The sequence below is a fragment of the Paralichthys olivaceus genome, chromosome 3 (assembly GCF_024713975.1).
Source record: "Paralichthys olivaceus isolate ysfri-2021 chromosome 3, ASM2471397v2, whole genome shotgun sequence".
In the NCBI taxonomy this organism is placed as follows: domain Eukaryota; kingdom Metazoa; phylum Chordata; class Actinopteri; order Pleuronectiformes; family Paralichthyidae; genus Paralichthys; species Paralichthys olivaceus.
In genome coordinates, this window is record NC_091095.1 from 17,952,620 (window position 1) to 17,974,860 (window position 22,241).

At 41.2% G+C, this 22,241-nt stretch overlaps 1 protein-coding gene across 2 annotated transcripts in view; it reads left to right on the forward strand.

Annotated features, from left to right (window-relative positions):
- Positions 1-22,241, forward strand: part of ncanb (neurocan b) — a 183,248-nt gene that overhangs the window by 148,543 nt on the left and 12,464 nt on the right. For both annotated transcript variants that reach the window (XM_069522286.1, XM_020080468.2), the window contains exons 12-14: positions 12,997-13,155; positions 19,168-19,250; positions 19,617-19,761. In XM_069522286.1, coding sequence (XP_069378387.1) covers positions 12,997-13,155; positions 19,168-19,250; positions 19,617-19,761 — 387 coding nt within the window. The remainder of the gene's footprint in view (positions 1-12,996; positions 13,156-19,167; positions 19,251-19,616; positions 19,762-22,241) is intronic.

Sequence of the window (22,241 nt, forward strand, 5' to 3'; positions counted from 1 at the left end):
AGTTTTGTTCATGAGTTTAGTTTTTTGTCTGCAGTGTTTTATTTTAACTAGTGCAGTGCCCGTTCTTCATATGACAGACAGACAGATATTTCTGACTGACAGATGAAATGCTCTTAATTATATGTATTATCTCTCCATTCCATATTGTGGATAATGCGTCTGTAAGAATCCCTTCTTCTTTGATATGCTCCAGAGCTTCTTCAGAATTTCTCCTTGTCATTCGTGAGTCCTCCTCAAACAGTTCTGCAATATACTGTCACTAGTGTTTGTGTGCTGGACGTTGTGTGCAGCGCTTTTTATGATGCAAGGGGAAGTTAAAACACTTTGTGTTCATCCTACATGGTTTATCTGCAGTGCAGATTTTATAGTCAAAGTTTTTCATAAAATTAAACTGAATTTGCTTCATTACTGTTCAAGTGGTTTATTAATACATTTGAATAATTTACTTAGCTGCTGTTATTTCTTTACATTGCATGTTGGCTATTTAAAAGGCCAATTAACACAATCTTCAGACCCAAGTGCACAACTTTCCTAAATAGAAGCTCCTTAATTCAACGCAATACAAAGCATTGCTTCAACAAAACAAATGTATTGCTTTTACTTTTAAGACAAAATGCTGGAGGAAGTGATTCTATGAATGTTGATATCGTGGAGAGTAATAGCACCTGCCACACCTCTCAAAACTCAGTCTGATACAGTGAAAGAGAAATTATTACTGACAATCACTGCTATAGAGCGCTTTTTGTCTGTTTATTAAATTTCTGTTAATTATAATGTATTACATGTCCAAATCACACCAAATTTTACACTGCACTTCCCTAGTTACTAGGAACATGTCTGAGGCCACAAGTTGTGCATACACATACAGACGCACACTGGTGGAAGGAGCTGGTGGATTCAGCCCCCTTGCAAAACAGCTCAATCTGTGCTTTTGCAGTTTTCTTCTTTTCAAAATGTCTGTTTTATTAATGAAGGTATATTTATTTAAAAGAAAAGGCACTAACAAAGGCATCACACAGTGGTTTCACTCTCATCTCTCCCAGCAATGAAACTGACTGTTGAGTCCTTCCTGCTGGTTTTTTTTTTTTGGTTTGCTGCCTAATCAGCAGAGGCAGAAGCCAAATCTTCCTCAGCCTGACTGAAGTGAAAAGTAACAGAGAAAAAATTGAGAAAAAAAGAGAAAGAGACTTTTTCCCCATCGTTCATTGTGCAGCAACTCGTTTTTCTCTTCGGTCTTTCTAGGGAGAAAAGCCACAGAACATTCACAAGTGTGTGTGTGGATTTGTTACTTTGCCGTTCCACTGTTTCATGTTGCCTCTTTTTTTCTTTTCACTCCCCACCTTTCTGCTGTCACTCGCTGCATCTTTTTGTGCCTCTCATCTCTGCTGCACAGCAGGAGGCTTCGTCACGCTCTGTGACTGTGTTCCTGTGTCGCTGTGTGAGTGCGTCTGCTGTTTGTGTGTGTGTGTGTGTGTATGTGTGTGATACCTCTGCGAAGTTAAAGTTTTTTCTAGTTACAGACGTTTACGCACAGAGACACACGCAGATGCATAAGTTGTAACTTAAAAAAGACCCTTGTTGCAGCTTACATAACAAGCCTTAGCCGCCTAACCTCAACCAAATCCCAACCTCACTCTGATCTCAGAACCAAACTTCAGCCGACAAACGTCCCTTTGAAGAAAATGAGGACCGGAAAAAAATCACTTTCTCTTTTTCCTGCCACACAAACAAACACGACTCATTCTACCCATGTACCCTTCCCAAATATCAAAAGATTTATTTCCTGTCTGTTTATTCAGCAGCATCTTGGATGGCAGTCTCACACTATGACTCCGAGCAGACAAATTAAAGTGTGGTGCAAAACAACCAACCAAGAATAATCCAATCCACAGGAAATGTGTTTTCTCTCTCACTCCCTGTTTTTTCTTAGCAGAACAAATATACAAATTGGAAACAAAAAGCCTGTGTTAAAAGGAGTATGTTACTAATTAGTGCTACAGTGTTTGGCTGCTGCTTGGTTTTCTTTGAGGACTGTGTTTGCTGCTGCTCTAAACTCACAGAGAAGGCCAGCACGGAGTGATTCACTTTTCATCCATCTTCTCACACACCTCTTCTATTCCCCATCCTGGTTCCATACGTCAAACCATTTATTATTTCAAGACATGCAACATCCCCCAGTAGAGCCAGACAGCTGGTATAGGCCTGCTGGTCAAACGCACAGGTGAGCCTGTCCATCAGGAGGGACTTACATTTGACAGCTGAACACATTTTATTGTCATGAATGACAGAAAGAACATAATGTGATGTAATTAAAGTCTTTTGGCGTACAGAGCCATTTGTGATGTCAGCAAGATTGAAAAAGGGTGTGGAAGCCAATGCGTATAATAATAATAATAGGACTAGCTTTATTAATCCTGAAGTTTTAAAGCAGGTTTACAAGGTGCATTGATAAAGCAGAGACTCAGGGGCAATCACAAAAATGCACTCAATTTGAATAACTATTAATGAATAAAAGCAATAAGAAGACTGCATCGTGTAAAAACAGTTATTAAAATTAGATTAATAGGAACAAAAAAAAGAACATGACGGCATTAAATAGAAAAATATAAAAAGAATAAAATGGCAATAAAACATAAAAAGATAAATATAAGAATTCCCCCATGCAGGGTCTAGACGCTGGTAATGGTTGATGATGGGAGTGATGCACTGGAGGACATTGTGGGGGGAGGCAGGTCACAGTGGATCACTGACATGACAGCTGACCATAAGAGACCCTGTTAAGACCTGGTATTAACATCAGTCCTGAGTGAACCGATCACAAGTTTATTGCATCACAAATGCATCCTGGGCCACATACGTAGGGCCACCTACTCAGCTGAGGATTCTAGAGAATCTCCCTGATTTAACATTCATGCCGATGACGTGATACTAAGTTTACTCCCAAAGAGGTTTGTGAACACAGCGTCTAAACCCAGTTCAAGTTAAATCGTTCTAGGCTGGAAGCACACCATTTTCAAATACACTCGACACACACGTGCAGACAGGAAAAACAAATAAAAGACAGCATCATAGAGAACAAAGTAGAGCAGAACTTTCCCCCTGAAAGAGGACGTCGGGTGAATCTGGGGCAGACGGATGTGGAGAGTTTTGAGCTCACGGACGTAAACAGCAACAGCAGTAGTGCAGATTGGAAGCAGGCAGCAGATGATGAAGTGAGGCCTACACACTGAGACTAATGACGAGGAGCAGACTGAGCTGACTAACAGTGGTGGGAAGTGTAGCAGAAAGTACCAGATGCACTTCTTCTTCTGTCACGTCTGTCATCGCACTCGTTCTATCACACACCGACTTTCATAGTCCGCTCAGGTGATGTCACTTGTGTCAGAAGTGGTTGGAACTAAAGACTAAGAGTTTAAAAAATGACAAAAAGTCAGAGGGAAGAAGAAACTAACTCAGCAGACCTCTGTAGGCCGCTGCACGTCTGAGCTTGAAGGCCGCAGCTTGAGGCACCGGCTGTTTCTACACATCTGAACATACGTCCTGTAGCAATGCCCTTTAAAATGATGATGAATGAAACAATGGTCAAGTTGTATTGTGAATAATGTTGGCACCAGGCTTTTGCAAGGATAAAGAAAACATGGCTTACAAATATTTTCTCTGGTTTCGCTGCTAAGATTTTGCTCTGCTATCCATCATGAGTCTCACGATGTTATCATGGTGCAATGCTTAATTAGTGCAGTACCCATTTAACCATATTGTAGATGTCATGCACGTATAAGGCAGATTTTGAATTCTGTTTAAAGGAGGAATTTGAAATATGTTTGCATTGAAAGGTTAAAAAATACTATGTCACTCAAACTCCTACTTTTCTATTATTGATGAGTTATAGTCTTTGGTTTTTAATGAAATTAATGTTAATTAATGTTTTTTAATCTGGGTCGAAAAGGGACTCACAAAATTACATTTTGGATTTGAGATTTATATTATTTCTTGAAGTAAATTCTGTGTTAAATTTGAATATAGTTGTACTCCAGTGTAAATGATCTGACCAAAGTTATACATATGTCCTTATTATGACCTCTTACCTGAAACGCAGCTGCAGTTCTCTACTGATCTGGTCCAAACAATCGCAGGTCATCACATCCCTCATGTCACTGACTGTGTCTAACGTTCCTTGAGGTTTTATTGGGTAAATAAATCTGTCTCTCTAAGCTATGTACTCTCTTTTTAATGGACAGTACTGCAAGCACTTTGGCTGAACTTTGCTGTTTGATGTAACATCCTAGTTCTTTCTTTCTTTGTTGTTTTTTTCATCTTTATCTTTATTGTTCTTGGAGTGATTATGTGACTCAGCTTCTGCCTCTCTCAGAGTTTGCAGAAAGGCTCAAGAGGAAACCATCATGAGTTTGCCAACTTTGCTTAATTTCCTCTTTGTCCCAGACTGCACCGCCACCGTCCAAACCGGTGACTCAGCAGAACGCCCGGCTCAAAATTAATTTCTGTGCGTCCTGCGGGTATTTAGAAGCCATTAATGCTAATGAAGATTCATGCATTCTAATAACATGTCGAGGGGGACGCGTGGAAAGACTGAGAAGTGAGGGAGATGGATCCTCTGGTTTTACCCCGCCCACAGCGGTGTCCTGAACATTCATGGGAATACGTTGAACGCCGAAAAACACTCCTGCAGGTACATGTGTACAAAATCCCTGAAGTTTTGCCTAAGTCTGGCAAAGGATGCAGCAAACCATCATTCTCTCTCTGAACCGATGAGCGGGGGGTAATTCATTCTCATTCAAGGTGCTTAATTAGACAATGTTCCTGAAGAGGCCGTCATTCTCTCCTCCTGATTGGAAGGAAGTTCAGTCGGCAGAGAAAGACGCAGTGAAGAAAAAGAAGAGGAAGCATCAGAGCAGGTGTTAAAATAGATGAAAAGAAAGAGAGAAAGAGATTGAGGGAGAGAGAGAGGAGGGTGTGTGTTCCTCTGTTGTGCATTAATGAATGTTTCTGATGGAGAGGTGTAGAGGAGCACTTTGAGCTCCACTAGAGGTTTAGTGTGCTTTTGTTCTTCTTCGCTCTCATATTTCCAGGAATGATTGAAGTCCTCAAACAGCAGAAGCCCGGCTCATACTGTTGCACTCCCTTTGGTCTTTCATTGGCTGGCGTCCTGCGGCTCATTTCATCCACAGGAACTTTTGCATCAAACCTTCTTGGAGCTCATTCTACCACATGCACCTTGTTCCAGTTTAGTTTCCTTCTTGCTCCTCTGGCATTCCTCTCCATTGACTCTGAATATCTGCATTTGTTCAAGTTTGCAAAAAGACAGTGGCTGCATGTATCGTTATGATGATGTATGAAAGTGCATCTGACTTGTAACTAGTCTCAAAAAGATCGCATAGAAAGAGCGCAACATAAAAATGCACTTTACTTAAGTTTTAATGAGATTATGTCTCAAATTGGAAAAAGAAGCAGAAAACTCCCAGTGGATTTTTTTTACAATGGTGGATTTATAATTAAAGGAAAAAACAACATACGGTTTTTTTGTAAGGTGTTGGGCCATCGCAAGCTGCCAGAACAGCCTCAGTGGACTTTGACATACAAGTCTCTGAACTCTACTGCAGAGATAAACTGCATTCTTCCTAAAGACCTCATTTGGTATTTGAACTAGTGCAGTGCCTGTTCTATAGACCGGCTGCTGGAACCCTGAAGCTGTGTCACCCCGGCTGCACAAAGAGCTGCTCATCTGTTTATTCAAAGTTCACTGAAGCCTGACTTATGAACTAGAGAATCAGTTGTCGTTGCTGCAGTCTGCAGAAGCTCCGGAGGCTGGAACTCGGACATTTGTGTTTCTTCCTCCGGAGAAACTGTGGAGGATTTTTGGAGTTCAGTGCATGTCTGAAAACTTTTGAAAGTTGTATAGTCTGCACTTGGCATTAGGGGCCTTTTTTCCACCAATATCCCTCTCTATGTGCCTGATCACATTGACATTCTCAAACACCTGAGAAAGACTTGCTTTTCTGATATTCCTATTTTAAATCGCACTTAAGCTCATCACATGTGAGCTGATGACCACATTTTCTGGCTTGATAAACTCATGTCTTTCCCACAGATCTAAGTGCAGATTTCACTTCAGTCTCTGTTGTTGACACACACTGCTTGGTTGAGCTTTTGTGAGTGAACCCTCTGCCATACATGCCCCAACAATGAACCCACTTTCAAAGTCACTTAGATCTTTTCCTTCTGCCATCTCGCTACAAACTCAGAATCAACTGTGGCGACTCTAAACATGGCACAGAGCATGACTGGAAGCATCTGCATTCTTTATGTTTCTCCGCTCATTATTCATCATTTTTTCCATTAATTTGTCAGCTGTCTGTAGCTGACAAGTATTTTCTCTTAAAGCAGTTATTTACAAAACGTGAATCTTTTTTCAGTCTGATTTGCCCTTTTTTTCAAACGTGGTGGAAACACAAATGTGTCAAAGGAAAGATTTCTTCCTCTGGCCCCTTACTATCTGGTTATCTCCTTGAAAAGATTTCTTTGGCCACTTGAGGGTGGTTAGCAAACAGGCTGCCTTTTACACATCCAGCAGACATGGAGCAACATTAGCATTCATTTGAAGTTGTGTTATGTGCCACTAGATTAACATATGTAAAATATTCTCTCTACTTTTAGCTTTAAAGAGCTAGTTTGACTCCTGAGGCAAACTTCCACCTCTGCTCACCAGCTACTCACTAACCTGCACCTGTGCAGTTTGGTCATGTAAAACATGTAAAACAAGATTTGATCCATTGTTGATGTAGAAATATTGATTGTAGCTGTCGAGTGGCGCACACATACACACACACACACACACACACACACACACACACACACACACACACACACACACATTGAGTGGTGTTTGCCCTTATACATTATATTCTTGAGGAAGAGGAGGAGGAGGATGATGAGGATGAGGATGGCACATCTGGAATAGAGTGTGGGTATCCGACCTGAGCCTCGTCGGGACAAACTGGGACCGGTTGTTACCTGACAGGTAAGGGTCAAACAAAACACATAAAATTATGTTCAGGTTTAGGTCGGGTCGCTCACATTTGCTCAGCTGAATTTTTGTCTTTCTTCACTCTACATGTCTGTTTTCTGGGAAAATGATCAGGGTGACACAGACTCAGTGCAGCATCGGGCTCGGGTCAGGTTTGGACACTTAAAACCGAATCTCATCTGGCTCATTATCTCCCAGGCGAAATGTTCACCGTCTATTACCTGTACCTTCAATGTACTGTTACCTGCATTCCCACTCAGTCTAGAATAATACCACAGTGGATACAGACAATGGACATACAGTGAATCAACACACGTCCTTGACAGTTATAGAAACACATCCACAGGATCAGCTGTGACCATGCTGTGTGAATTTGTGCTGCTGTAAAAGCCTGTGCTGCCCTCACTCTTACCTCAGTGTCCTCCATCAGCATCAATCTGCACGTCTATGGTCTCATTCTGCAGAACAAGTCTTCACACTGGCATCGGTCATTCATGTTCAACTCTGTAGCTGTTGTACCGCAACATCCATTACTCCTAATTGTGAGATGCGCGCTATTAGGATGTTCCATTAATCAACACTGCCCTTGTAATAACCATTAATAATTCCACAACCGTTTCAACATTCTCATCACATCCTCACCTTTTGGCACTGACTATCCTCCTCATCGCTCTCTCTCTCTTTATGTCTCTCGCTCTTTCTTACACTTGTTTCCCCTCTCTCTCTGGACCGCTGTCATCTGCCTGGTTGCAAATGGGACACTGAGCTGCCAGCCTTCAAAGAGTCACACAGGGAGGAGGCAAAATGGCAGCGCACGCACACACACACACACACACACACACACACACACACAAATGCAAACACATGCAGTTTCATCATTCAGGGGATCTCAAAAAGCCAAGCCGCAGAAATATCACTGTGTGACGTGGATAAACGACCCAATCAGTCAGCTGGAAGTGGATGGCCTTTTATTTCCTAACCGTCGTGCTCTAAAGTCTGTGGGAATATTAATCGCTGAAACATACCCCCTACCTCTCGCTCTGCTTGACACTGGGAACACGGGAAAAAGAAGAGGACGACTTGAATGATGTCTAAATATTTGAAGAGGTTGATGTGATGTTGGGCTTTGAGCCTCACTGTCAGTGAGCGGGAGCAGAAATCAGCAGAGACTACGTTGAAGATCTGAGGGGGAGAAAACACGCCTGTTTATTTTTGATCACTCCCTCTTCTTTCTTTTTCTCCATCTCTCTGTCTCTCCATTTCTCTGGCTCTTTCATTTTCTTTTTCTCGCTCGCTCATTTCTGTCTTTCTACTATGTGTGTGAAGCCTGTCCACACTAATGCAGATATTTAGAGAAATAAACTTTTCCCTCTGTGTTTGAGCCTCTCATCCACATGCAAACAGTCTTTAAGTTACTAAAACCGAGATTTTTACAAACGACTTCCAAAGTGATGATTTTCAAAATCATTGGTTTATGTGTATCTGCATGCACCAGACACAACAACAACAACACTGCCGGCTACATACAGGTTCATCTATGTTTAGTCGGTCTTTACAAGTTGTCATCACTGCACCACATAACTGGCATGCATCTGCCTCGCTATTACTTACCCAGCATTTTTCTCATGGTAGTTGATGGGTCATTGATTTTTGAGACTGTCTCTCCACCTACTTGCTCAGCATCCTTGTTTGAGATCTTGAAGTTGGTTTCATGCTCTTGTCTGGATGGAAATATTTTGTAATACAACTTTGTAAGTTGGAGCGGAAAAATATCTGTTTAAAAAAATATCTGCAGTAATGTCGGCAAAGCCCTAATTTGTCTGTCTTAAGGTTTTTGTTTTCCTTGGATACAATTAATTTATTGTAGAAATTAACCAGCACTAGCCTACACACACTCTGGGCTGACGTGCCAGACCTCACAGCAACATAGCTTGTGGGATTCAGTGAATGTGTGTGTGTGTGTGTGTGTGTGTGTGTGTGTGTGTGTGTGTGTGTGTGTGTGTGTGTGTGTGTGTGTGTGTTTGTGTTTCCCTCTCTCTCTCTCTCTCTCTCTCTCTGTGACTCCCACCCTGACCCTCCTGTCCCTGTGCTTGGAGATAACAACCCATTTTACATCTGCATGAGCCAAAGTGGACCAACTCCTGATGTTAATACAATGAACCAGCTATAATGTAGGCAAACACTGAGCAGGTAGCTTCCAGTCTGGATGATGAAGTGAGAGAGTAGAGTCAGCAGAGGAAATGACAGCACCAGGGAGGGGTTTTGGCCCCATACAGCCAGAGATAAGAGCAGTAACATTGGACTAGCTAATGTAAATCTATAACTCGGCCCAGAAACATGCTCTTATAGCACATAGGAGATGTAAGGCTGTAAAATGCTGATTCAAATGCAGTTGGTTTCTTTTTGAAACTGACTGAATGTTCTAATGTATTATAGATTGCACTGCAACAAAGGTCCATTACTGGATGACTTTGCTCTGATGCAAGAGTTGAGCCTGATTCAAACATTTTACAGACAAAGCTGCATTTTCACTATTTGTCCTCATTGAAATTAATAAAGCGTTTTTTTTTTTTTTTGAAGGCAGCTAAGCCTTTCCATAAATACCCAGTCTGTTGTCTTTCTTTTAAAGCTTATTTCAGTTTGTATTAATCCGCACACAGAACCAATCTGCAAAAATATTTTTTAGAAAAAACACCATATTATTAAGACACACAGATGCCTTGATTTATTGTATATGCAGTTTCATGCAGTTACTCACACTATTTGCACTGCAAATTTTAACTATCTTTTTGAATAATGACCTCCAGCAAGTTAAACATATTTTTAGGTTGACTATAATTTGTGATCTCCAATTTACCTATAACCCCAATCTCTGTGTTTTTGGATTGTGGGAGGAAGCCGAAGAAAACCCACAGAGACACAGAGAAAACATGCAAACTCCACACAGACAGAACCTGGCCTGAACCCAGGATTCAGAGCGAGAAGCTTTTTACTGTGAGGCACAGGGGCGGGTCCAGGGGGCACTGGCCCTAGCTGAAATCTGATTGGCCCCAACAACAAATATGAGAATTTTTATTTTTAAAATACATAATGTGTTGAACAAGGAACATTTTTCAAAATATATTCAGTGATGTGGCTTTGCTCAAAGCTTTAGAGACAACTGTAAACAAGGAATGACTTGAATGTGCACCTTCCAGAATCAGGAAATGTGCATGGGTACATAATTGACCAATGATTGGCCCCTCTGTGTAAATGGTGGCCCTTTTGTGGCCCCTGACTCATGGAAATCCTGGATCCACCACTGGTGAGGTGGCAGTTCTAAATTGAGCATATATCTGTGAAAATTCTCAGTCATCCAGGTCATGGGAGTTGAACATGTGTGCAACTGAGCTTGATTGTGTTTCTGAAGATGTGTCACCTCTCATCTCATTTAGTCAGAACTGAAGAAGCCTCTTGGATGAGAGGTGAAACTTCAAGAAACACAATAATGTCCAGCTGCGTGTGTAAACCTCTACAATGGCCTGGTTGTGAATGTGAGATAGAATGGTTGTTTGTTGGTCCTACGATACACCAGTCATCTGTGCAGGGTGCACCCTGCCTCTCAACCAGCGTCACCATCTACAAGTATACTGGTGTAAAAAGGGACTTGCACACTATAGTCCAAATTGGAAGTTAAGCCCAGACTCATTTTTGCTTTTAGGGCAACACGGTTAACCAGAGAGCCACTGAGCTGCCCACAGGAAGCTGAGGATGTTAAAATGGCTAATTGGGTTTTCTGTCATTAGTGTGTTTCGAGGTCATCAGAATAAATCCCCAGACCAGCAGGAGAAACTTAAGTCGGCAAAGTAATGAAGCAATTCTCCTCTTTTACATTTATATTTCCGATAATTGTCAGAACAACTTACATCATTTCTCTGAAGACATCATTAGACAAAGTAAGGTCAGGATTAACATCCAGTCAAATTGTAGCTGAACATCTGACCTGAAGAGCTGCAGGCACTGCGGTGTTTGTGTTGGACGAACAAACTATCTCTGTTGTTCGGTAAAACTGCTCATATTATTACCGCTGTATGTTGCTAAAAACTGTAAACAAACCGTGTGCGTGTCACTACATTGTATGTTCAGAAACCTACATGCGTCTGCTGATAGTAATGCTTGCCTGTTCTAGCTCCTGTAGTTTGTCAGTGTGTCAGATCTGGTTCTTAAAGTGTTCTCAAGTATTCTGTAAATCGGGTTCAGCCAGATGAAGGATAGGGATGTATTTTTAATGTCGGTTTGTCAGTTTTATTTTTATGTGGCTGACATGGATTTATGTACTGGAAATGTCCGTGGAGTGATAAACCTTATTTAGTATTTTAAAGCAATGCTAAGAACTGTTTGTACTATAATCCATGTCATGCATGAATATCTACTTCGTCACTCCTCTTTTAATCCGCTGTTGTGAGTTAGCTGTCATCCTGCCAAGTTAATAAGAGTTAAGCCTGCTTGGTTATGACTAACACTGGATATCATTTAAAAGTAGCATTTTAGAGTTTTGGAACATTTTTACTCTCCTTGGCCGGAGTTTTCTTGAACTGATTTGAATTATGTAGTTAAATCTCAAAGGTCACCGCGACATTATAAAACATGTGTGTGCCGCCACAATCTCCCGTTATAACACACAAAACATATTTGTATTATTTTATCATTACCTGTGACATATTCAGATATAGCAGAGACATTTGAAAAACCCTAGTGAATTGTTTTTGCACCACGCCAAAACTCTACATGACGCACGGCTTCAGCAACACTTGACTTGCATCCCAGATGTGTGCCTCCTACTTGCTATGTGGCTGCTCTAATCTGTTAATATGACCGGGACCGTCACACACAATGTGAACAAGTGTATTGCATTTTGTGAAATGATGTCACTGCCCTGAACAACACTGTGACAGGAGGAGAGAGTGACAGTGTGAAAAGCATTTTCTCTCTCAATGCAGGATGGACGTTCTCAGCCTTTATTTCATATAACAGTGTAAAAGGACGTCCATAATGGACTCCTCTCCTCTTCTTTCCACAGCCAATATACATCTCTCTGCATATTAAGCAGGGCCCCATACAGCCCAATTTACTGGTGTCGCTTCAGATTTGTTGGAAGAAAAGCTCAAACCTTTTCTATGATCTGTGCACTGTAGGGGGCACATGACGGGCTGAGGATGATGGGAAACTGAAGGTGGCTGACACATCGAGCCAGAGCCACATCAACTATACATACACACATTTAAATACACACATTTTTTTCACACCAATACAGCATAGAGACCGAAAAGCACACACACATCACATTTGAAATGTACAGCTCAGAGTCACACAGCTAACCCCCAGAGAAACGAGGGAGGGTTGATGAGGGAGAGATGAAGAGAGAGAAGGACGAAGCGATGGGATGGGTGGAGGGAGTCTGTGCAGCTACAGGACTGTGACAGGGCTTAATTACCAAGTGAGCCCTGCGCACTGGAAGCAGTTTCTAAGGAGTGTTGTCATTTGAATAGATTAAAACGCCCTTTCACTGTACTAAGCTGTCTCACCACAGACATGCCTCAGCTGTGGATTTAAAGTTCAAGTCAAATCAAAGAGAACGAGCTGAAGAAAAGAGGGAGAGATGGAGGGATGGAGACGAAGAGGAGCGTCACAGAGGGCACTCAAAGTAAAACCGTACTGAAGAAAGAAAAAGACGGAAGGCGGCAGAGGAGGAATGTGTTATATTGATTTTGTGGGCTGTAAGACACAAGAAGTAATTTTCTTTGTGGATCCAAAAAGAAATAATCAAAACAAATGTTGGTTTTCCTTTTCTCTTTCTCCTTTCCTGCACAACACTGTGTGTCACGATTTAAAAAAGCCACATTTCTCCTCATTGACTAAATCACTGTTTTTTACAATTATTCTCTTTTTCACCCCCCCTCCCTGTACACCTGCAGACACAGAGGGCTGCGAGCACACGTGGAGGAAGTTCCACGGCCACTGCTACAGGTACTTCAGCCGCAGACACACCTGGGAGGATGCCGAGAAGGACTGCAGGGAGCACAGCGGTCACCTGGCCAGCATCCACAGCCTGGCCGAGCAGAACTTCATCAGAGGTAAGTGGAGGTTGAGGAGAATGAGAGGACGAGGACGGACTTGGCACAGATAGCAGAGCCTATAATCTTATCTGATTAAACAGCAGGAAATCTTAAATTAGGCAGATAAGTGTGGGCATGCAGGCTTCCTTAAGTAAAAGTGCTGTTCATTTTCTGCAGTGTTAATTAGATTGTTTTCAGACAGTCTGGAGATTTCAGTCCGGACTTTACCTGCATTTTGTTTTTCATGCATGCACAACGCAGCGGGAGGTTCTCTGCACAGATATCACAACAGCAACAAATCCTCCACATTAGAGTTGACGAGAAGTAACGTATTCATTCTTCATCTGTCGCAACATGCAGTGACAGTCCTAACATTTAGCGTTTAATAATAAGCAGATGTAATGTTCACCCATCTAGTTTATCATGTAAATAGGCCAACAATTGCTAAACACGAGGTACTGCTGGGGTGAATGTCATCAGATCAGTTTTTATGTATTTGGTACTTCAATAATTTTTTTACGAATGATTAGTAAAGAATTTGTCCCGAGGGGGACATGGGTGTCCTAGGCATATTTATTTTTATAAATATTTGTATTTGTAAGAAAAACAGAACTGTTCAAATAGTCACATACACATAACTGAAAAAATGTCACAAAACTTTGCAAAGACAGTGTATATCGCACTATAGAACACACAAAACAGCAACACACACATAAGCATTTGAAAGTGCATTCTTATTCAATGAAATAAACCAAGGAAATATATGTTAATTATAAATGTTGCTACGGTTGTTAAAATTTAGAAAATGAAAATAAATAGGCCTACAAATAACAAAAACAGAACTGTTCAATTAGTTACACGCATGACTGAAGAAATGTCTCATAAATTTAGAAACTTTTCAAAGTCAGTACATATTATATCATAGAAGAGGCAAAACAACTACACACACACACATACACACATAATTGTGGTGTCCCCTCCGGCACTTGATGCCCTACTCACAGTGTGTGATGCGCATGGTGGGAGCGCGGCCCTGAGCCCGTTTGTTAAGATGTTTCAGTCTGGGTCAGTGTGTCAGAATAACTGACCAATAAATGATGTTGTCATTCACGGAGCCATGTCACTAGCATAGCAAATATGTTGCCTGCACTATAGTTGGAATGTCAGAAAGTGTTTTTGATAAAACTGTCATTGTAACATGGCAGCACATTTAAATGTAAGTAGAGAAGCTGTCAATAAATACAAGCACAATCTTGAATTTCTTACAGGGTAAGTGCATTGCTAATGCAAGAGGAGCTGAAGCCTGTTCTTTGGAACCTGGTGAAACACTTTGCAGTACATCGTGGTTCACTTTCACATTCTGGGTCACTTGGACGTGAACTCAGCTGCTATGATGCTGCTTTTGGTCCCTGTTGAAATAATAAGAGGTTCAGAATTTGATTCACTTCTCTAATTAGATTTCTCTCCATAGTAACAGCAGCTGAGCCACAGCTGGTGTTTAGATGTGGTTTGTCTTCCTCACATTAAAAATATGATGTTTCAAAAATTGCCTATTGGTGAGATTATCCAGATGATTTCCATGTTTCTGTGTTAGGGAGAGCCAAGGATAAAACTTAAAGATAATTTAAAACTAGCTGTCCTGCCTACTTTACAGCTTTATAAGGAGTCAGGCAGATTTGACTTTACAACCGTGTCGGTAGGCAGTAGCATAAAGTAACTGCTAAGCATGAAAATCAGGTTAAAATTATACAATTAGATTTAAAAATGTTTGTCTGTTGGGCTTACATTGTTTGAATGTGATCAGGTAATTTGTGTAAGTTAAATAGCACAGGCACATCATGATAAACCTATCCTGAGCACAGTGAGCGCTACCTGCTCCCCCCCACCACCACCACCACCACCACCACCTGCTTTCTCTCTGTTTCTCTCGGTTGCATCTCTTCACTTCTGAGCCTTGATTGATGCAGTCTTTTCATTTTCATCTTCAGTGAGGAACGTAAACAAAGGGTCAGAGGATATTTATATGTAAATGCTACCAGCCTCCGCAAGGATAACCTTGTAATGAAAATAAAAATATATTGGGGCAAGTTATTATAACGTCCATTTCAAATCTTTGCACGAAATGAATTGAAAGAAAAGTATTTCAACTTGCATTCAAAGTGTATCGATCAGACAGTTAACGTAAGCTAACAAGCTAAGTAATTTATTCAAATGAAACTTACTATTCTGTATCTTGTGGAATGACCTCTGTTTATTACAGTGCAATCTGATCAGATGATATCTGGGGTTGAACTACGAGTTGCCTCCATCATGTGCCGGCAGATTTAACTGCATTCAGGTTTGTTGACATATTCAAACGAACCCTGTGTTGAGTCAAGATTTAATAGTAACAACAAGATTGTTCTCTCACTCACCCACACACCAGCAGTGGTGCTGCTTATATGACTGTCACAACCGATGCCAGGACCAAATAGCAGAGGTAGAGAAAATGCAGTTCACTGATTTATTAAATAAAATAAAACAAAGGTTTACAAGATGGTGAGGCTGTCCACAGTCAAAAGAGCAACACCGCTGAAAATAGGCAAAGTGATTTGAGTCTGGCCTTTTATTCTAGAGAGCTTATGAAAGTTCATTATTTTTATTCTTCAGTTCATTATAGAACTGTGTTTGAACAAATTAGAGATAATTGATGGAAAATACTGCGGAGATCTGGAGCTGGTGTCTGTCAGGCCACAGACTGGAGAAGATGTGCTGGTGTTTGCTGGGCTACCGACTGGGAAACAGGAACAGATGTCAACCAGACAGCCAACTTAAAGCAAGGAGCAGCTGTCAGTCAGACTGCTGACTGTAGATGAGCAGGTGCTTGGTTCAGAGACTCAGGGACCAGCTGGGGGCCTGGCTGGACATTGATCATGATGCAACAGATTTAGCGATGCTGGGTACCGCTGAGTCGGATTCAATAGGCAGCTGTGGCTCTTTGGTGCTGGACAGCTTGGGGCGTTGATGCCACCATGACCCACGCTTCTCTCTAGGAAGAGACAGGAAGCTGAGATGCAGGCTGAAGACTATCAGGGGGCAGTTGCACCTCCTGGTCCCCACCTGCTAAAATATTTTTTCCAACATCAATTCATCTATTCACCTGATGGTGTAACATCAATTCAGAAACTGAGACTAAAACTGTGATACAAACATCCACAGTCTCTTATTATGACAGAGGATGATGGAGATATATTACTAATTTTTTATTTACACTATAACACATGCAAAAGCTACATTACAGTTTTATTTTCTTCCCACTGCATGTGTCACATGACTGTATTGCTCCAGTGCAGTAAAAGATGAGTTTAATTGGCTCAAGATGGACAATGACCCTGAGACTTCAGAAACCTAGTTAACTCATCCAAGTGGCTGCCATTGAAATGAAAAAATGCAAAGACAGCAAGTAAAAGCAACAACAGACATATAAGGAAATGAACTTCAAAATGAAACAGGGAATTATACTGTCCAGGAAGTCACACAGGGGCAGAGTATATATATTCTATAACTCTTATTTCTACACAGCTCAGAATAAATACTGAGGTCTGGCCCTCAGTGAACTCAGTGGTGGGTACGTTCATGAAGAGCTGACAGGTGAACAAAATGATCCATTTTGGTCATTCTGTTGTCCACCCTCCCCCGCTTCAGATTGCCTATTGTCTATAACTCACAAATAATCCAGAGATCACAGTCACCAATCACATCTAACAAAACACCAATCAGTTTTAACAGTGTCCATTATTTATCCATCAGCTCTCACTCTACTGTCTGCCTCCAACCTGAGACACCCTGCTGCTCCTCACTGTTGATTTACTTTATATCTCCTCTGCTTTATTACGGCCACACTCTGTGATGGCACCTCTTGTCTTATGTGGATTCCATAACTCGGTGATAAATGTCTGTCTGCTTCGGCTCTGAACAGCCCTTGAAGGGGTTTATTGCGTTTCCTCGCTGAAAAACGCCCTCAAGAGCCGAGCCTGTGCAGCCAAATAAATGTGTGTCGCCGCTTGATGCGACGAAATGCTGCCGCAGGCTCTGATGTAAGTGTTTGTGTCACAGCATTTAATAGACTATCACGTTGTTTCTTCCAATGTGATTTGTTGTGAAAAAGGTTAGAAATGAGGGGGAGGTGTCGGCATTTGCTTCCAATGAAGTAATGCAAGTGTCAATATGCAAACACTATTAGCCCAGTTCTGAGATCTGTAAATGCAATTGATTTATTTAATACTTGTTGTTTTCGTGTTAAAAAAAAAAAGTTAAACTGTCTTTGTCTATATATGTTAATTTGCATTGATCAATTTAGTTTTTTAGACATATTTGCAGCCTGTTCAGTGGATGAGATTTTCTTGTCTAGTAATTTTAAAATTATATTTATTTGTAATATTTAACAGTGTTATTCATTATATATCTTGCTCCGGTTGTCTAAACCATCTGCTGTTGACTGTGTTGCCCTATGTAACAAAACCAGCCCATCTGGTTTTTCATGTTTTCCTGAATTATTCGCAAATCTTATTATAATTTTTGGCACAGGAGCAAAGAATCAGGAAAAGAAAAATTGCTGCACTTGTGTTTTTTGGGGTGTTCTTCATTGCCTTAAATATTTGACCACAGAGAGCAGTTTGTCTGCGCCAGGCAGCATTATCACACTCATATCAATCCTGTCTGTTTTGGTGCCTCATAAACCTCCATCTCTTCATTCTTAGCTTCTCGCCCCCTGGCAGCGCTCCACAGCCACTTGTGCTATAATAAGGCCAGATCACCAAGCATCTGTAATATCGGATCCAATATTATCCTCTGTATCCTCGGTCAGATGCCAAGACAGTGCCATCCATCTTGCACCCATCTTTCTTCTGCACACGCATGGTTACCAAAAAGTGTGTTTAATTGCCTCGAAAATGGACGTCTCCACCCCTGCAATAAGAGGATCAAAGCCATTAGAAAGATTAATGGGCCTGGTAATGGTGTTAATCAGATACACCATGATTGGAATTCCATTACATATGTGCATGCTGATGCACGCGCCTGTGCGACCACGCACACAGACACTCCCACATACACACAAATGAGACTTAAAGGCCATTATTTAGTTTTCCTTTCACACACTAACAAAAATCTCATCACCTGGGAATCACAGGCAAAAAAGGTCTTAATTAATGTGACGAACAGAACATGTCAGAACAGAAATCTTCTGTTACAAAGTGAACATTTGGAATATAAAAGTTTGTGGCATTTACTAGCCACAGGTGGACTAATGGTAACACTATTGGTTGCCTCTGGGAAGTTTTTGATCCATCTTAGCAAATTAAGATCAGGAAATACCACCCTCTGGTTTTTAACTCTGATTTGAACCTTGATTACATATTATTCTATCTGTGTGTGGATATATTTATTAAATACGTATCAGCACATTTAACTCCTGCTTACCAGTGATGGTTGCCTTTGTGCTGTTTTTATAAAAACTATGTAATGAGAACAGATCCAGTGAATTAATCATGGTTTACATGAAGCATGTGAATTTGTCGCTCAAGCTTCTGTCTTCACTGAAGTGTCAAAAAACAGCAGAATGATGGAATCATTAAATCTCTGTGGAGTGACAGGGAGGCTGGAGCCTTCAATGAGACGACATATTGCATGTACAGGATGTATTCATCATTGGAGTTTTGTCTGCTATTGTTTTTAAATCAAATTTGAATGCTCGTCTGATTACATCTTCTTCTTGTTCACTAGTTTAACAGCAGCTTAATTAAAATTTAGCACCAACTGTTGATTTCAACAAGATCAACTCCAAATATTCAGGCATCAACATAAGAGAATAGAAATGCACATCAACTTTCTTTTGCAGATTTTCTGGAAAGTACCGTTTGGATGTAAACTTGCCTCTTTCCTATCTTTTTTATACTATTTATTGGCCTTCTTTAATGCTGGGCGTGCTTGTACTCTCTGTAAGTGTGTATTCATGTGTATTCATGTCTCCCGGCATTACCTCTTATGCAGGTCTGAGCCACGACAACACCTGGATCGGTTTAAACGATCGAACAGTGGAGGACGACTTTCAGTGGACCGACAAGATGGACCTGGTGAGGAAGCAGCTGTGACTGTTTTTTTTCTGTTATATCCAGTGGAAGTAAATATAATATTTTCTACGGGTAACAGAAAACCAGAGGCCTATTATTGCAGCTTGAAACATCCCTAACAGCAGTTTGTTGAAAAATAAATTAATTAGAAGAAATCAGTTGCATTTCCATGTTTACATACAACACAGAAAGATCCCAAATGAACAGAGAAAAACTAAAGAGGAAATCAGGGACTGTAAATGAATACATCATTATTATTATTATTATTATTTGTGTACAGAGCATACTAAAGAGGTTAGTACTGGCTTCTCAAATGTATTTTTCTAACCATGTGTGTGTGTGTATATGTGTGTGCGTGTGCGTGTACAGCAATATGAGAACTGGCGTGAAAACCAGCCAGACAACTTCTTCGCTGGAGGAGAGGACTGTGTGGTTATGATATCTCATGAGAATGGCAAATGGAACGACGTGCCCTGCAACTACAATCTGCCCTACGTCTGCAAGAAGGGAACAGGTGAGATGGAGACAATGGAGGAGGAGAGAGTGACAGAGTAGTACACTGCTGCTACTGCAGGTGATTAACATGACTGACAAAGGTAGGGGAATTGGAAGGATGGAGAAAGAGGGATACTGGAAAAGAGATATGAGAGATGTAAAGAGTGTGACAATGAAGAGGGGGACAGACGGAGGCAGAGGGAGCATGAGGAAGAGGGCAGGTGAGAAGAACCAGAGGAAGAGTCTGAATCCTATAAAGAATCATGTGACAGAAAGGTGATCACACTCTTGTGACACTGTGTTTCGGTTGCGGCACAGAGACTGACAGCACCTTCGGGTGGTTCTGAATAAATGGGTGTGTCATATTTAACGTTACACACATCTCTGTGCACTGGAAGAGACGAGCATAGAGCCTCTTCAATCAGTGCAGGTACTTCAGAATCACTCTCATTAACGCTCCGCAGCTCTGCTTCTTCCATCTGTCATCATCCTCCAGCTCAACGTCTCCACACACTCCTCACACGAGGCTCCATACTGTCCTTCAAATGTTGAAGTCGAAGCGTGTCGTGTGAGGCAGAAAGCAGAACACACTTTCTGTTACGGAACATCTTTGTTTTAATTTGGGCGTCAGCGTTAACGTGTTAGAGCAGTTACACTACCTGCATGTTCACGGCTCTTTGCTGTGGCAAAGCATATAGAGTTTTAGGCTCTCACCTACATATTAATCATGAGTGAAACACGCAGTTCAGGGAAAGATTTGCCAATAGTCATATTCAGAAGCGTTGCAACATGCGAACACTTCCCCCAGGCACCAAGAATGATTTAATACATCAGTGCACATGCATTGAACATTTTGTGAGAACCCCCTTATATTCTATGATCAGCCATGTACAGGAGACTTCATGTCCTCTTTTGCAGCTGCTCCGTCTCAGTGCAGGAGTGAGGCCGCTACCTGCTCCACTGAGAGCCTATTACAGCTTATTTTTGCACATTTACACATTTGCATACAGGTCAGAGTTATGACCAGTGGCAAGAAGACAGATATATTTATATCCAGGTGTAGATTAGCAGGCTGGGGTGACATGCTGTTTTTTAAGGAAATACTGGGACACAAGAAACCACTAGTGACTGTTCCTGGAGCTTATAATGGGAGCAGCTTTGTGTTTTAGCTGTAGATCACAGCCTTGTTTTTCACACTGCTAAAAGTTTTTCCTTGATAAAAGTAGAATGTTAAAGCCTCGGACTCCTGACTGATGTCATCATGTTGATTTAAACAAATCCCTTGTGCATTACCAGATGTTTTGTCATCAGGAGCCACAAGTGCAGAGAAGGTACTTGTGATGCCTCAGGAGATCCTGTTCTCTTCTTACATGAAAGCAAAGGTATTTCCCTCTGAAGCAAAGTGTTGCACCACCTGTGATGCACACTGTCATGAGTCCCCAGCATCCTGCCCACCTCTGACCTTAATCAGTCACTTACAATTACCAGCATCTTTTCATCCCCCACCGCCGCAGCTCCCCATCAGCCTCTTTCCCACTCTAAGTAACCCCACGTAACGTCTCGCCTTATCAGTGAAGTATTCTCAGTCTGATTTCTTTTGCTCGCCGCTCATGTGATCTGTTTGTCTGCTCATCGGTGGCCCCTGGGACTGATGGCAGGCACTTTAATCAGTCATCCTGGGGCCAGTCTGGGTGATATGTCACGCAGATGGTGATGACAAATTTTTTTTCATATCACTGGAAAGAGGTGAGAATGTCATCTGATGAGACGATAGTGGGAAAGACTCATCATGCAGATTATTTGTGCAGACAAATTGCACAAGCCTCAAATCATCAATCACACACGTATTAAACCTGCTGATTTGCCCTCAATTTTGATATTCAGGAAGAAAAAAGTAGAAATTGAAAGAATTTGCCAAAAATCTTTTGATTGAGCCATCCACCTAGTTAAATATCAAGTAGATGTGGTTTCATTTTCTGTTCTGCAAATATTTTCACATCATTAAAAAGGCTCTACAGACCAATCAGAGTGCCGAGTCACCCAACTCTGTGACCTTTATATTTTAAGGAAGAACATTTTTGAATCACATAAAGATGTTTCGACATCCAGACACAGTATTTGATTGATTGTTGGATCAACATTGAATAAGGAAAGATAAAGAAACAAAAAGATTTAATAGAAGTCAGTGGCACAGGCTGTTGACATGTAGATTACAGTGAAAAGGGAATCACAGTTTGCTGCCTCTGAGCTCTTCTTGTGTGGATGTGAGGGAATTTATTGTGAAATTATTCCACGGTTTTGATGGTTTATTATGTACAGAGAGAGGAAATCTAATTTTGCATGACATTCTCAGCTTGCTCTCTGAGTGCTTTGGGAATTGACACGCACCAACGTGTCTATTGGTGTGTAATGTGATCACTATGGGATACACACATATAACCCTGCCATTTCTGAAGTGCTTTTTGACATGCAGGGGAAAAGCTATTTTTATTTCTGTAC